Genomic DNA, 17,994 nt, shown 5'->3' on the forward strand with positions numbered 1-17,994 from the left:
GTGCCGTAATGACCCTTGCAAATTAGCACGGTCGAGCAGTTGATTCCTGGTCGAATTCTCAAGTCTTTTGCGTTAAAATCCCTTAATAATTTTCCCAGATAGTCTAGTTATCTCTTGAGTGATCGGTTCAGAGAATAGCACTATAGATGCATCGACGAAAGGCCCGATTTATTCGATTGAAATCAGATTTGAAAAATCAAGATGTCACAATTGAGATTCACGAAAAAGATTATAACATTGTAGTTGAATTAATCATGCAAAAGGGAATTGCAAGACTTGGTACCTTACACCCTTTGCATTCTATAACGTATAGACAATGGGTGTGTTTGGAAAGGCTTTTGGGAAAGTTTTGAAGAAATGCAAAGGCTGTTGAGTGAAAGGTGTTTTCCAAAATGCAAATTGTGTTTGATAAATTGTATTATAAAAGTCATTTGTGAAATACTTTTGAGTGTAATAGTGTTTGGAAAAAAGAAGAGTTGGCTGGCCAAGAACTAGTAGTCGCCGGCGAGGAGCAAGAGGTTCGACGAAGGGCGGGTGGTTCAATGCAGGTCGTTCGGCAAGGGTCGCGGTGACCAAGTTTGCGACCAGATGGGTCATGCAAAGGTCGCGACTTCCACGGAGGTTGCCTGAAGGTCACGGCCAGTGACCCATCTGGTTGTAGCGCGAAGGTTGCAACCTTTGCGGTGGTTGCTTGAAGGTCACGACCAGTGACTCATCTGGATCTACAAGGTCGCAACCTTTGCGACCTCCATTGAGGTCATGACCGGCGACCAAATTTGCGTCTAGCGACCCATCGTGGAGCAGTCGCGAAGGTCACGGCCAGCGACCACATCTAGTTGCGACCAAATCTGCGACTAGATGGGTCGCGTGAAGGTCACAACCTTCGCGGAGGTCGCCTGAAGGTCACGGCTAGCGACTAGAATTACATCCTGACCTCCACGGAGGTTGCCTGAAGGTCGCGGCTGATAACCCATTTGGTTGTAGCGTGAAGGTTGCGGCCGACGACCAGATCTACAACCAAATGGGTCGCGTGAAGGTCACGACCGGCGACCACATCTAGTTGCGACCAGATCTGCAACCAGATGGGTCGCACGAAGGTTGCGACCTTAGCGGAGGTCGCCTGAAGGTCACGCTCGGTGACCACATTTGGTCGCGACCTCCGTAGCAACCTCTCGATCGGAGGTCGTGGCGTGGCGGGCGCGACGGTCGCCGGCAATTGCCTGCTCTTCATTGACAACCCCTCACGAAGAAGAAGATGAATAGTCAGGGCAAAATTGAAAAAACGAAAAACCAACGAGGACAATTTGGGAAGAAATTTTTTTTTTATTTAGCCCCTCAACTCAGCATGCCGAGAAGGCTAAAAGCCCAAGACAGCCCCCCGCTTGCCTTGGGCTTTCAGCCTTGTGAAGGCTAGCATTCCGCAAATGGGGTTTGAAGAAATTTTATCAAATACCCATAAATTAGCCAAAGGAGCTTTGGGTGTTCAAAGTGGCTTCTAAATGCCACTCCCAAATGCACCCAATGTCTGGCTATTTACCAAAATGCCCACTTTTGGACAAAATGAAGTTACCCCCTTTTTTGCACGTCTACATGCTTGCTTGTATTTGGGACAATTGCACATCGTACGATTATACAAGGTCATTTGCTCGTTCAACTTAATCTTCTCCTTCCCTTCTTTTCTCTTCGAGACTTTCTTTCATCACTTTGCTCTCCTTTTGCGATGGCTCTCGAACATCGTCACCTTCCCTAACATCATTCTCATCAAGAGAGGCGACAACGATCTCGATGGAATTAGACTTACTGGGACGGCTCAATGGCACTAATCGATTCGCCTTCTTGTCCTCCTTTTTGCCCCACAGCACCGCATAGAGGCTGAGTATTATGAGCCCTGAACCTAGAATGCTGCCATAGAAATGGATTGAGAATTTCAGATATCTTGTGTCAAATTATTCGCAGAGTTCAAATGCTTTTAAAATATGTGTATATCTATCAATATATATACCTTCCCATATGCAATTTTTCATCCAACACCATAGACCCCGCCAAGGCCACGGTCACCAGCATCAAAGGATTGAAAACCGACACGAACACCGGTCCTCTCATCCGTACGCACCAAATGATTAGAGTATAGCATAAACCGGAAGCGACTATCCCCTACAACACCACAGGTGAGGATCAGTCGACCACACGTAATCGGGTAATTCAACGGTCTACATTGAGCCCTAATGAATTTGCACAACATTGGGAAGTAAGGGTTTGTAGTGGGTACCGAGTATGATACGGTGAGGAGCCTGACGTTCCATCCAAGCTTCCACTGGCTCCAATCTCCCTCTCGGCACAGTGTGTAAACCGCCTCTTGGATTGACCCCATGAAGGTCATCAACGCCGTGCTTGTGTATTGGTATGGGAAACCTTCAATCATCTTCGCCTGTCCAACAAATCATTTTGCATTACTATTTCTTGTTACAACAAATAGCAATTAGCAACATGTAAGGGCGCGTTTAGTAACGATTTTGTTCTCGGGAGTAGATACTGATCAGAAATGATTTTTTTTATATTCTATTCTAGAGAACAGATTTTTAGCATTTTAAACCGTTTGGTAATCTGTCCAAAATTTCTGATTCTGGAATAGAATTGTGTTGGTACAATGTTCATCGATTCTTTCCAAATCAATTTTTTTTAATTTTTAAATAATTTTTTACTTTTTTTCCTTTTTTTTATTATTCTTTTCTTTTTTGACTTTTTTTCTCCTATTCTTCTTCTTCTTCTTGTGGCCTCGGTGACCTCATTGGTCTTGCGTCGCGAGGCGGGCCATCGGGCAAGGCTAGGCGTAGCGAGGTTTGCCCATCTTTGGTGGGCCTTGCCAGGGTTGGGCGAGGCCTGCCTGGCCACCGATGAGCTCGTCGGACTAGCGGACGGCGACCGGCAGCGGCGGACGGTGGTGGACGGCGGTTGCAAGATGGCGGAAGGGAAGAAGAAGAGTTGATTTTGATTCTCAAATTTGTTCTCGGAATAAAAATTAACTTTTTTTTACTTTTTTATTCTTGATTCTACTTCAAATTTGTTCCCGGAACAAATTTGTTCTCGGGACCAAAAATTTTACTAAACGCGATTCTGTTCCAAAACTACTCTTGGGAATAAAAAATCAGAATTTGGTACTGTTTGGCATGTTACCAAACAACCCTAACTGACCATATTTTCTCATTCTAAGAACGTTTTGATTAGTTGTCCCAAGTAGTTACCATCTATTATGTCACATTAGCCTCTTGCGAAGGGTAATCAAAAGTATCCATTTGAAATCATTGGTGTAGGCAAAACGACCCTGTCCATTAGCATTGGGCAAGGCTTGGCTCTACTCATAAGATGGTAGGTGTGACTTTTATGGTTGCTTTGGGTGTGCGACGTTAGGATTCAAATTAACAAGCTGTGCATCCAAGTTGAGCGCACTTAAACCATTTGGGCTCGTTTGTTTGTGTTTCTTTTTTTTTGTTTTTGAACACTTTTTCTGTTTTTTTTGTTCCTGGGAACAAAAGGAGCAAAACGCGTTTGGAGTGCGTTTACTGTTCATTTTTTGTTCCCATGAACAAAAAAGAAACAGAAATAAGAAACAACAAATTTGTGTTTCTTATTTCAAACACATTAGAGGAACACTTTTCTATTTTCTCCTTCTTTTTCTTCTTATTTTCTTCTTCTTTTTTTCTTTTGCCGGTCGCCGGCCTCGCCATGGCCGGCGGCCTCGCCTAGCCACGGCGAGGCTCGCCGTAGCCGGGCGAGGGTCGGCCTCACGGCCGGGCGGGCGAGCTCGATCTCGCCCAGGATTCGGCGAGGCCGAGCTCGCCCGGCGGCCGGCGAGGCTTGGCCTCGCCGGGGGCCGGCGAGCCTCGGCGTGGCCGGGCGAGGCCACCAGCCCTCGTCGGCCGGTCGCCGGCCATGGCGAGGGCCGCGACCGGCCAAAAGAAGAAAAAAAAAAAAAAAAAAGAAAAAAGAAAAAAGGAAAAATAAGAAAAAAATAGAAAAAATAAAAGAAATAAAAAATTATACAAAATTACCAAACGTGTTTCTGTTTATTTTTTATTCCCGGAACAAGTTTACCAAACACGTTTTTGTTCAAAAATTGTTCCCAGGAACAAAACACTTTTTTCTATTTCTTTCCCTAGAACAATTTTTAAACGAACGCAAACAAATGCGCCATTGATCACTCCGGTCCCTTAGAGGCTCATTAGGTCTTGTGGGTTGAACTCTTTGGTATCTAGATAAATCTCAGCCATCGAGAAGAATCTCATTTTTATAAATGTTTTTATAAAAGAACCTTGACTAGGCAAAGGTGAATCACGCTAGAAAGATCTCCACACAGTGAAACGAAGCAAAATCCAAAGGAACGTGGAGATGTATCGAGAAGAAAAGGCAAAGACCCACCTGGATGATCAACCACGCAGCGTAGCAGAAGCAGCTTGCCACGGCCAAGAGCGATCCCAGGAGAAGATCGCTCGAGCCCACCTGGCCCCGCGGGGTCCCCGCCACGTGGCGCAACAGGTTCACGTGCGTTGACCAGAGGTTGACTTCCGCGCCCTTGTAGAACGTGAGCAGCATTGCCCCACCGATCCCCATTAATGTTCCCGCCGCCTTTGCCTTTCCTGCAACTGTCCTCACCCTCACCTTCTCCAACCTAACCAACGTGAACATGAAAGAAAACGGCAACGCACGTCAGGAAAAACATCCCAGCTGAAGATCCCCGATTTACTAAATCATAAGCCAAGTACATGTCGAGGAACTTGCATGAGAAAATCCTGTACATACCCAAGAGAAACAGCCAAGACGAAGGTCACGGCAGGGACGAGGTTGGCCATAGCCGAGGCGTAGGTTGCAGATGTCATGGATAAGCTTGCTAGGTACAAATTTTGCCCCATTGATCCCCTGCAGTTCATTCAATCAGAGTCAACAATAAATGTCCAGAAACTTCCCCATGCATGAACACCTGAGTCTTCCATATTTATGTACTTAGAAGTCTCTTTTAGAAGAAAAATCTAGTAAAGGTTGCATCTAGTCTGCTGCAGTAGATGGAAACATGGCTTTTATGCTGTTTACGAGTGCTATCTTTATAGCATCACAAGACACTAGGCATTTCGCAAAGGTTATGGATTCAACAACAACAGGCACTTACCCAAATAGCACACAAAAGAAGGCTTGCACCAGCACTGTCCATGTTATCTTTGTCCTGCTCTTCCTGTTATATGTGAAAGAAGGAAATCAGTATACGCATACGTATTCGAATAGATTGATATCACAAAGGGAAAAAGTATACTCCGTTTGACAGGAGAAGTGTGTGTGACCTTTCTAAGAAGAAAGCCAGTGGGGCCAGCACAGCTGTCGCGAACATGAACCGATAAGCGATGACCACTGACAGGTTCATTCCGTCGCTCGCAGCGAGCTTGTACAGTATGTTGACGCCAGCGAAAGCAACCTGGACGACCACCATCATCAGTGCGGCCTTCATTTCGTGCATGGCCTCGAACAAACGATACATCGCCATCGCTCGAAACCCTCCCTCCCTCCCCCCTCCCTCTCTCTCTCTTTCTTGAGATATCGGTTCCTTGAACGAGTGTAAAAATATCTTTGTTAAACGCGAAAATTGAAATAAGATGGGATCTGCTGAATCTTTGTACTGGAGATGAGTAAGAAAGTGAAGAATGGATGTTGCAGAAGAGAAGAGTGTATGTGGGATAAATATATAATGCAACACAGAAAGAGGCCACCAGGTGCTTTGCTTGGTTAAGTAGTCACGTCACAATGCAGTAAAGGACCCTCGCACGTGCGAGCCCCGGGCTGGCACGTGCCAGGAAGAAGAGAGAGAGAGTCCATTTGGGTGTTAGCTTATTCAGTGCGCAGTGGTCAAACAAATCCAAGGAAGTGGAACCGCTTTTTAGGGCAAAGGCATCGCGTGGCTTCACGGATGATCACAATCTCCACTAATGACATGTATAAGTTGATGCGGAGTATTACTTTACTTTATTATTGTGTGCTTAGCTACCCATTCAGGCTGATCGAATTAATTGGATGCCTAAGTTTATTTTGCGCTTTGAGAGCATCTATTTGTTTGCAGAGATTGATTGGGTCAAAAAATTCGGATGCTCTATACCATTAAAACATATATACTACGCACTTAAGTCCTAGAATACATGGAAGCTCATATGCTGTAGTAATTGAGGAGTAGTCGTGTGCACATGCCAAATTGGTGCAGCCTATTAATGTTTATTATTGTACAGGCTAGTTGTATGGATTTAATATAGTTATAAACCTTTCAATCGATATGTAATAATCATAATCCTTGACTACACATTAGAGACGTCCTAACACAACAGCCATGGTGCTTGCCAATCAAAGGATTCCATGGAAAGAATAAAAGCTCGACTTGACTACACATTAGAGACGTCCTAACACAACCGCCATGGTGCTTGCTCAGACGGGAATAATACACTTGGGTGAACATTGTCGAGCTGCGGGGATGGATTTATTTGCTTGTCACGCATGGGTGCGTTGTTGAGAATGATAAAGTAGAAAAAAATAGAATTAGGAAAATTTCTGAGGTGCATAGAGTGCGAAGTACATTAGGATTGCCCTTTTGATATCAAGTTAAGAAGACATTCTCTATCAAAGGAGATTTATGCATAATCCTAGGAGGTATGAGGAATCAACTAAACGTTGCTGACACGTATAAAGGGACTTAGATATGGACGTGATGATGCCGGGGTAATCATTTAGATTCCCGGTGGATGCATGTAGACACACCAAAAAGAAGCATGCTATATTTTCTTCCATTTTTCTATCTTCTTTTCATGGGTGGCTCACTAAGTTTGTATGTGATAGCACTGCTAGGATTCGCCATTTTTCCTCCATCATCTATCTTCTTTTTCATAGGGTGGCTGCCTAGATTTGCCTATGATAGCACTATTTGCGATTCACCGCAAAATCATAAGAAAATAGAGAACAAAAGTGAGAATAGAAATCAAGATACAAGGTTTTTATCTTGATTTACTCTTTAAATTAAGGCTATATCTAGCAGGTGATTCCACTATAATTAGTATCTTATGCTCTCAATTACATTCTTCAATTACAAGAGAAAAATAATATATACACACACCCAATTGCTTTTCATGGGTTCAAGTTAAAACTACTAATAAAATATAAGCTCAAACTATTAAAAACCTTCTAGCATCTCGAGGCCGCTGCCCTCTCAATTTTGGACCTTGCATGCTCATTGGGGAGTAAGACCTTAGTGCCATTTATTGATGGAGAGTATAAATCACACTGCAACAAGTGGCTTTACGACGATCACAAACAAGTGAAGAAATTAAAAAAATGATAATAAATGGCGGCACTGGCGGGCACGCGGGTGGGAAAACGCCTGGCGTGACGTTATTGAACGCTGGGTTACCGTGGGATGGCGCTCCTCTCATGCAAATCGGGCGTCGAGATTGGCTTCGACGTCCCTTCCTTTCGAGCACGCGCACCTGCGACTGTGCTTGTCCAAAAAAGTTCGTGTCGGGTCGCGTTGCTTTCCACTGCCCCACTTTCGACTATTTTTTGACTCCACTAACAGAAGCTGCAGCCAATGTGACCTTTCGGATTTGAGACCTAATTTGTCTTTTGCTTCGATCTTTACTAAGCACTCGATTCCACGATCTGTCTGGCATTGTCCTTAATGGACCGGTGAATTCGTTCGTATTTTTAATATATGACGATAAAATTATCCAAAAAATCTTTAATTTATTATATTAAATCAATTTAGTTCAAAAATTTTAATTATGTTAATTGAATCCTAAATTCTTTTATGCTTTACTAATTGAGTTTATCTAGTTAATTTTAATAAAAAATCACATTCGCCAGGTAAGTAACAAGCCCTCTCCGGAATTTGTCATATGCATTTGCATCCAAGGCTCTAGCAATAAAATATCAAAAACCCATAAGCGTAATGATGTAGCAGGCACCTATAACCGTCCAGCTTAGAGGAATACAAGAGATGACTAAATTAAGCCCGTCCCATGCTAAACGATTTAAAAAAAAAAAAAACAAGATATAGGAGTCTGAATTGCTGCACTCCGTCAGGCCAATAAACAGGGCGGAAAAAGATGCTAATCTAAAATATAGAAATCCAAATGGTGCACGAACCTAAACCACGGTCGGACCTCATCCACCAGCCCGAGCACCTTCGAGCAATCCACAGCGTCCTTACTTTTTAGCCCCGTCACCACACACTTCACGATCATCAAGAGCATGAGAGCATAGAACTCCAAAGACCAAAAGGAGGGTGAGTGACACCGCGAATTCCCCATCCTCACTCGCCTCCTTCACAACCGGCTATGGCAACAATCCACCTCTTGCCTTCCACCCCCCACTGTTAAACTGATCTGCCACCGTGTACAAGTACACTGCAGTCAAATCGATCCCGTTTCGGAGAAGAAGAAATTTTAACAACCTAGAGCCCTTCGCGCACGGCGTCCGCGTTTGGAGAGAAGCCGTCAGCCCACCCCGAGGACTCGAAGCAGCCCACGCCTTATTCTTCAGCCATTCTGGACGTGGACCGCAGTGGGCTTACTGGCCAGTTTTGAGGAGAGCGAACCGTCAGGCTTCTTCTTCAACACCTGTCGAGGGTCGACAGCCCTGTAGGTCTGGAGGAGGCGGGACTGGGGATATCTCTGCATCTGGGAAAGTTAAATATGGGTAAAAAATCAATCAAGGGGAGCGGAAATATGAATCAAATGAAAATTAAATATGGGAAAAAATGGTCTGAGAAATGGGTCTAAATGGGTTAGCGAAAACCCACTGAGTTTAAACCCATGGCATTTTTTAACTTTATAAAAATATTTTTTTATAAAAATCGTGCTGCTTCGCGAGGGACCGGATTGCGCTCTGCTGCTTAAAAAATTTAAAATTCATTTTAAAAAATATTTTAAAAAGAATTGCTTTTCCATTAAATTTATATTGCATAAAAATTGTTTAAAAAATTTATTGTATAAAAATGTTTTAACAATACTTTTTTTTTATAAAAAAAATCATAAAAATGGCCGGCAGCGGCAGCGGAGGGCTTTATACGTTTTTTGAACTTTTTATTTTATTTACTATTTTTAATTTAATTTGAAGTTTTAATCCAATTAGCATATAATAGAAATGGGGCTTCGCGGCAGGGGCGGTGGCGAGGTTGGACTCATTTGTCGCCCCTACTAGTGTCCTTACTTTGGTCAGTTCCACCACCAACACAGGTGAGCACTGAGCAGGGACTCAAGCTTGGGGAGAGAGGGGGCTTGGGGGGCCATTGTAGGGATGTGTGGGGGAAACGACGGTGGGGGTCTTCTTTTCTCGGGGCGCGAAAAATCAGTCGGAACGGCGGCGTTTTTGGAGACCAACTAAAGGAGAGAGTAGACCTTGCGCTCCTACGCGCAAGTGCAAATTTCTTTCTAATTAGATTTAGGGGATAATAGCATAAATGATCTATGTACTTTTGGTTAAATGTGCAATGTTGTCCTAAGATTCTGATTTGTCTGTGAATTATAGCCCAACATGTGACATCATTTATAGACTTTTAATTTGTTTCTATATAAGTCATGAACTATTGGTAAATGTTCAATATAGTTCATAAATCATATACAAATATTTAAAAGTCTAGGGGATGGCATTAAGTATTGGGCCAGACTTTTTAGAGATTATATTGAAATAATTAAAAGTTATTGTATATTTGACCAAAATTTGGAAATCTCATTAAATAAATTGTAAAATTCATGAATGACATTGCAAATACATAAATTTAGTATTATCCCTAGTTTTATTTACCTAAAATATATAGTTTTACTTGTTTTTACAATTTTGATAAGTCTTGACATGATGTTACCTACCACATTACACCACAAAAGCACGACCTAATTTCGCAAAAAATGGATGAATTTGGTCAAACATTTTAATTATAGTTAAAAATGGATATTTTGGCACTTATACTACTCAACGTTCTTATCATTTGCACATTTACTAATTTTCAACGCGAGAATCACATATTCTATCTCCATATTGAATTTAATAAAGTGGGTACATTGTAAAATCCATGTTAGCTATTTGGATAAAACATTCAATAATTGATTCATCTTCGAGTTTAATTGCATCGTTTGAAATTGATCGATTTAATATAAGTAACTAAGTATAGGATAAGGCATTCGTTCCTGTAGGTATCGTGTGGTATATGAACTGAACATGGGTATTGTACTCAAATGTATGCTGTTATAAGGATGGTTTAAACACTCTTGAGGACTTTTTTTTTTCCTTCTGAAAAATAGGTTATTATTACACCTGTTACATGTCAATTCTTCACAAATTGCATAACATATTCTGTTAAATTGAAGGCGTCCTTGGTATCGAAAGAAAGAAAATTATTAAATATGAATACTAGAAGGATTATGGACAAAAGGATCAATTGTGCATTCTTAATTGTATGTTTTCCTTTCATTTTTTTTTTTTTTGGGCTAAAATGTCATTTTCAATGCAAAAAGTATTACTAAGTGAATAGAAAGCAATAAAAAAAAATAATTACAAAAAATTACACGTGCACATATTCAGATTGTGCTGAAGGCACGAGCAATTAACTGGTTTTCTTCAAGACAAATCAACGACTCAGGGAACCATGCGATTTTACGTTTTTTTTTCCTCTTATTTTGATAAATCATATTTTGATCCCTATGTTTTTAATAGAGTTCAATTTTGGTCCACATATTTTATTTTGTCATAATTCTAGCTTTTGCGATCCTTACCTGTACAACCCTTTAAGTGCAAATTTACACTTTGATCCTTGCATTGGCAATGTTGAATTTTCGCGTTTTCATAAGAAAAAGAAAATTTGCCTCTTTTTTATGATTTAAAAGATGGCCTAATGAAAATATCAAATCAATACAAACTATAGAAGATGTGATACCTTTATATAAGTTCATTGAGTCAATTTGACACAATTGGTTTAACTACATGCTATAATGAGTAATGGCATCCTTATTTCACGTTCATATCCACATAAACATATTTAGAACTACTCTTGTGAAAAAAAAAAAATCAGGTGGGGATAATTCTCGAGCTCTATTTTTATGAGAAAAATAATTAATTTGAAAATATTTTTCAAATAATGGATGTTTGTATTATTTAAAAAAAAATGAATAAACGAATTATATTTTCATTGTTCATGAAAATTTTTAGACATCAAACACTATCAATGATAAAAATATTTTTCATTGATAAATTATTTCAGGTGATACAAATAAATATTTTTTATAAGTTATTTTTCAAATTATTTATTTTTCACAAAATAAATGAAACCTTGAATTATAATCGTTCGCAAGGTACATTTGTGGGATCATTGACTCACTACTTAGTTTGATAACCTGATACGACAAAAGAAAAAATAAAATGTGAAATGTAATTATATTTGTGTTTACCACCATGAGGGGGGCTGTTTTTTCTGCACTCATCTAATTAATATTCATGCGTAAATTTTTTCCTGTGAGTATAAGAAAAATACGTGCATATTACAAAAGTGAATATGTAAATTATGGAAACTAAAAGAAATCCTCCAATTATGACAAAAGAAAAACTCTTTGCAACGACCTGTTTACATATATAGTCACAGTACATAATTCATTGATTGCTAGCATACAATTTATTTCAAATCGCTTGCAAGATGAGAATTACAGCTCTAATTAGCGTAGGTTGCCGATCATTGTTCGTCGGCGATCCAACAGAGTGATCTCAGCTGACATTTCCCTTCGCCACCAGGAGGTCTGCACATCAGAGAAAAAATAAAAAAAATTGAATAACATAATAAAGACTGGACCTTCCACATGTAGACTTTCCCGATTATATCTAACGACAAATTCAAGATTAGTCAAGCAAGAGTAAGCGAGGACGATTGATCAAATCTGGGGCTCTTTACAATGATTTCAATCAAGAGAAGAATCAAGTGCTAAATCACTGATCCTATGATCATCTTCTTGCTAATTCGAGCAGCTCAGATTAGTTACTATGTCATGTCATTCAAACTAATGTAGGGGATCGGGCATGAACCTGATGCCGTCGGGAGCACATGGACATTCCCGCAATCCTGATCAACATTGATTCGTAGTTAAATGACCAGAGGCCTTACTTTTGCGGCATCAAGTATGAATTTCCAATGGCGCGTGGGATAGTTCTTTCAACGCCATGCCGGAAACTCGAACTATTTAGACGGGGATGTCAATGGGTCGGGCCAGGCAGGGGTTTAATGATCCCGGCCCAGCCTGAAACCTTATAGGGGCATGCTTGACCCGACCCAAGACCCTAATATCATATTACCAAGAGAATGGGTCAGGCTAGGTTAGGCGGGTTGGGCTAGCGCCTACATCTAAAAATCCCCACAGACTAAGATTTGACCCTAAAATATCCAAATTTTAGGGTCTAGTCTGACTCGAGTAAGGCTGACGCAGGCTTTTTTGACACTCCTAGTTTAGAGGGCCACCGGAGACCGCGAGGACTAAAACCAAACCAAATCCACAAATCGGGGCTTAAAATGATACCAAATCCACAATTCGGGGCTAAAACGACAACGAATTCACTCATTCCGCGCAAAATTAGAAACGGCAAAACATGCATAAAATGCAAGAGGACTAAAATCAAACCAAATTCACACATTCTGGGCTACAAACGACGCCAAATCCACTATTCGGTGCGAAAATTGGAAACGGCAAAACATACATAAAGCGCCAGAGATAGAGAGAGAGAGAGAAACCTGGTTCGGCTACTGGAGCCAAGCTCGAGTGGCTTGGCTCGAGCCGAGACTGAGCTTAGGCTGCGATCGTCGACTAACCGAGCCGAGCTCGATAAAAAGCTAGTCGAGCCAAGGTAGGGGCTTGAGGAGTCGAGCTTGACTGAGGCGGAGGCACATGGAAATTAAGCTCCCTCGACTCCATTACGCATCGCTAATGATATTCGTCCGAGTCGTCTGGATCGTTTCTTGTTACAATGATTTCTTATAAGTTCGATCGAATTAAATGAATCCAGAATTATATCATCAAGCCATGTTGAGGCATATCAGTTTTCTTAATCGGGGGATGTTCGTATTGGGAGCACGTTTGGACAATTGATTAAGCTTGATCTTGGCCCACCATTTATCACCTTCTAGTTGTTTCTTTGTTTTGGTCAAAGAAATGATGCATGAAAGGATCTATGGAAAATCTTAGAAATCACCCCAACATAATAGGTCCATATAATTGTAAAACAAATTAAAATCCAGAAATCAAGGTATATCATCGGAGCATAGTTAACAGAAGTAAGGATGCGCTCATACTTTAAGAACAAATATGTGACTACATCCAAGCAAAAGAATTTACGGTGGATCACCAAATTACATATCATGATTAAACTAGTGACAAAAGCTAAGATGGTAAGAAGACTTTGACTAAGTGGGCAGAATTTTAGAAGTAGGCAATTTAATGAATCAATTAATCTTGGCAAGAAAATCAATGAAAAACAACAAATTAGATATATAAAACGTATTGAAATAAATAATTCAACATAGTGGTGAGCAAGAGTTTAGGTAATCCAATTCCCAGTTCCAAAGGGAGAACCAGACCTCCCGGACAGATTGTTTTTATGTATATTTTATTTCTTTAAAGGCAAACCTAATAATCCTAACCTAAGCCAAGCTAGTAAGCCTCATTGCCTAAGATTGTCTAAGGGAAGAAGCAATATTGTCCTCAAAATTCATCGTTTCAATTACTTCACTTGCCAACTATTTTACCATTTAATTTCACTCCCTCTCATCCCTTCCTCAACTCTTGAATCTCTTTTGTAGCATTTTGTAAGACTATTATTGACTGTTTTAGAATGTATGATTTATTATTTAAATATTCTAACACTCCTCAGTATGCTTAGTTTAATCTTTTTGCCTAGTACTAAGTGTAAAAATATAAATGGGAAGGCAAATGGGGCTCATAAAGATTTGAACTCAGAACCAATAGTATGTTAAATCTTGTGGAGTCGTTATCCATGGTTCTAAAAACTTCAATTATTAGATAAAAACATGATTTATTATTTTAATATTTTAACATCTTTCTCTTTCTCTCTGCGCACCTCGTTACAAACAACAGCAATAGCAAACTACAAGAGCCGCCACTAGCTGTAGCAGCAAGTAAAGGAGATGACCCTCTAGGCCTTGAACACGATAATCCAGCTCCACTTCGAGAAGACTATCAAGAAAAAGCGCATCATCGACAAGCAGAAGGAGGTCCATTGCCTCTTCCTCCTCCTCTTCATCTTTCTCGTCCTCCTCCTCAATGGTATCTCCCAATCGTTGTCCTGCCTCCAATGCTGCCATGTTGGGTCTCGAACTCCCTCCTCTTCCTTGCCCACCTGGTCTTCTACATCTCCATTGCCCAGACTCTCCGCACCAGGAACGGCTTTCAAGTACCGGCCACGGTGCCACGGGACTAGTTCCACAGGATCACCTGAAATTGGACCGAACTGGGACTGATTCCGAGCACATCCGATTTGGTCCTTGATTCCTAGATGGGATTGGACCAGATTAGGAATCGATCACCTCTAATTATGTTAAGAGGTGGTGCAAATTGTTAAATATCTAACTTATAAATTTGTTAAGACATCTAGAGATAATATAGTATATTTTCTTTAAAACTTGGTACGATTGGGTCATAAAATTAAATGGCTTCAGGACCATTCTTATAAAAAGAAGAGCTAACTGAAGTTACTCTTTTACTTAGGTAGCTAGCCTATATATATATATATATATATATGGGGCTATATCTATACTTAGACGGTCCTAGCGAAGACCATTTTCGTCATCTCACGTATGCATTATGTCTAGACGACATAGAATTCGTCATGCCCATTATTTCATAATATAATTTATTACGTGGTATCCACAAAAATTAGCCAATAATTCTATGCTATACACAGGGAATTATTAGGCGAACCCACATCCACGGAATACCTGACTTATTTCACGCACCTAGTAAGACGGAACAAGATCCTGGGTAGATAGCCAAAGATGGATCCCATAAATATTTTCTCAATGGGGTGCACAATTGCATAGAAATGAAATATGTTAATTTGAGATATAAAAGCAACTACATGTAGAAATCAAGTATACCCTCCTCTTTAATTGGGCTTTACAAAAAAATTATAACATTGTAATTGAATTAATCATGCAAAAGGGAATGGCAAAACGTGGGTATATCTTACAGCCTTTGCATTCTATATCGTATCGACAATGTCTGACTATTTACCAAGATGCCCCCTTCTGGACAAGATGAAGTTACCCCCTTTTTTGCACGTTTACATGCCTGCTTGCATTTGGAATAATTGTACATCATACGCTTATACAAGGTCAGTTGCTCGTTCAACTTGATCTGCTTCTTCTTCTCTTTTCTCTTCGAGACTTTCTTTCGTCACGTTGCTCTCCTTTTGTGATGGCTCTCGAACATCGTCACCCTCCTTAATGTCGTTCTCGTTAGGAGAGGCGACGGCGATCTCAATGGATTTAGACTCACTGGGACCGCTCAATGGCGCTAATTGATTTGTCTTCTTGTCCTCCTTCCTTTTGCCCCATAGCACCGCATAGAGGCCGAGTACTATGAGCCCTGAACCTAGAATGCTACCATCGAAATGGATTGAGAATTTCAGATATCTCGTGTCAAGTTATTTGAAAAGTTCGAATATTTTAAAAATATGTGTATACCTATCAATATATATACCTTCCCATATGCAATTTTTCATCCAACACCATAGACCCCACCAAGGCCACGGTCACCAGCATCAAAGGATTGAAAACTGACACGAACACCGGTCCTCTCATCCGTACGCACCAAACGATTAGAGTATAGCATAAACCGGAAGCGACTATCCCCTGCAACACCATAGGCGAGGATCAGTCGACGACACGCAACGGGGTAATTCGACGGTCGATATTGAGCCCTAATGAATTTGCACGACATTGGGAAGTAAGAGGTTTGTAGGGGGTACCGCGTATGATACGGTGAGGAGCCTGATGTTCCATCCGAGCTTCCACTGGCTCCAATCCCTCTCTCGACACAGTGCGTAAACTGTCGCTTGGATCGACCCCAAGAAGGTCATCAGAGCCGTGCTCGTGTATTGGTATGGGAAATCTTCACTCATCTTTGCCTGTCCAACAAATCATTTTGCATTACTATTTTTTGTTACCGACAAATAGCAAATAGCAACATGCAAATGACCGTATTTTCTCATTCTAAGAACGTTTTGATTAGTTACCCCGTGATCAGCCTCTTAGTAAGGGTAATCGAAAGTATCAATTTGACATCATCAGTGCAGGCAAAACCACCCGCCGGTCCATTAGCATCGGGCGAGGCTCTACTCATAAGATGATAGGTGTGACTTTTATGATTGTTTTGAATGGTAAATGTTAGGATTCTAATTAACAAGCGGCACATCCAAGCTGAGTGCGCTTAAATCACTCGGTCACTCCAATCCCTGGGAGGCTCATTAGGTCTTGTGGGTTGAACCGTTTGGTATTTAGATAAATATTAGCCGTCAAGAAGATCTCATTTTTATAAATTTTTTTTATAAAAGAACCTTGACTAGGCAAAGGTGAATCACGCTAGAAAGATCTCCACACATTGAAACGAAGCAAAATTCAAAGGAACGTGGAGACGTATTGAGAAGAAAAGGCGAAGACCCACCTGGATGATCAACCACGAAGCGTAGCAGAAGCAGCTTGCCACGGCCAAGAGCGATCCCAGGAGGAGATCGCTCGAGCCCACCTGGCCCCGCCGGGTCGCCGCCACGTGGCGCAACAGGTTCACGTGCGTTGACCAGAGGTTGACTTCCGCTCCCTTGTAGAACGTGAGCAGCATTGCCCCACCGATCCCCATTAATGTTCCCGCCGCCTTTGCCTTCCCTGCAACTGTCCTCACCCTCACCTTCTCCAACCTAACCAACGTGAACATGAAAGAAAACCGCAACGCACGTCAGGAAAAACATCCCAGCTGAAGATCCCCGATTTACTAAATCATAAGCCAAGTACATGTTGAGGAACTTGCATGAGAAAATCCTGTACATACCCAAGAGAAACAGCCAAGACGAAGGTCACAGCAGGGACAAGGTTGGCCATAGCCGAGGCATAGGTTGCAGATGTCATCGATAAGCTTGCTAGGTACAAATTTTGCCCCATTGATCCCCTGCAGTTCATTCAATCAGAGTCAACAATAAATGTCCAGAAACTTCCCCATGCATGAACACCTGAGTCTTCCATATTTATGTACAGAGAAGTCTCTTTTAGAAGAAAAATCTAGTAAAGGTTGCATCTAGTCTGCTGCAGTACATGGAAACATGGCTTTTATGCTGTTTACGAGTGCTATCTTTATAGCATCACAAGACACTAGGCATTTCCCAAAGGTTATGGATTCAACAACAGCAGGCACTTACCCTAATAGCGCGCAAAAGAAGGCTTGTACCAGCACTGTCCATGTTATCTTTGGCCTGCTCTTCCTGTTATATGTGAAAGAAGGAAATCAGTATACGCATACCTATTCGAATAGATTGATATCATAAAGGGAAAAAGTATACTCCATTTGACAAGAGAAGTGTGTGTGACCTTTCTAAGAAGAAAGCCAGGGGGGCCAGCACAGCGGTCGCGAACATGAACCGATAGGCGATGACCACTGACAGGTTCATCCCGTTGCTCACGGCGAGCTTGTACAGTATGTTGATGCCGCCGAAAGCAACCTGGACGACCACCATCATCAGTGTGGCCTTCATTTCGTGTGTGGCCTCGAACAAACGATACATTGCCATCGCTTGAAACCCTCTCTCTCTCTCTCTCCTCTCGATATCGGTTAATTGAACGAGTGTGAAAGTATCTTAGTTAAACGCGACAATTGAAATAAGAAGGCATCTGCTGAATCTTTGTACTGAAAATGAGTAAAAGAGTGAAGAATGGAT

At 41.3% G+C, this 17,994-nt stretch overlaps 2 protein-coding genes across 2 annotated transcripts; both read right to left on the minus strand.

Moving 5' to 3' along the window:
• Positions 1-1,655: 1,655 nt before the first annotated feature.
• On the minus strand, positions 1,656-5,530 carry LOC104455029 (WAT1-related protein At1g68170). The gene is made up of 7 exons (XM_010069890.3): positions 5,331-5,530; positions 5,162-5,224; positions 4,798-4,914; positions 4,417-4,666; positions 2,270-2,428; positions 2,003-2,154; positions 1,656-1,902 (listed from the first exon to the last, which is right to left on the minus strand). Exons 1-7 carry the CDS (start codon positions 5,528-5,530, stop codon positions 1,656-1,658), a joined length of 1,188 nt encoding a protein of 395 aa, XP_010068192.3.
• A 9,626-nt stretch (positions 5,531-15,156) lies between these two features.
• On the minus strand, positions 15,157-17,137 carry LOC104455030 (WAT1-related protein At1g68170). The gene is made up of 4 exons (XM_039316457.1): positions 16,734-17,137; positions 16,039-16,197; positions 15,771-15,922; positions 15,157-15,670 (listed from the first exon to the last, which is right to left on the minus strand). Exons 1-4 carry the CDS (start codon positions 16,998-17,000, stop codon positions 15,394-15,396), a joined length of 855 nt encoding a protein of 284 aa, XP_039172391.1. The 5' UTR covers positions 17,001-17,137; the 3' UTR covers positions 15,157-15,393.
• Between the last annotated feature and the right edge of the window lie 857 nt (positions 17,138-17,994).

Source organism: Eucalyptus grandis, chromosome 7 (assembly GCF_016545825.1).
Source record: "Eucalyptus grandis isolate ANBG69807.140 chromosome 7, ASM1654582v1, whole genome shotgun sequence".
Lineage (NCBI taxonomy): Eukaryota > Viridiplantae > Streptophyta > Magnoliopsida > Myrtales > Myrtaceae > Eucalyptus > Eucalyptus grandis.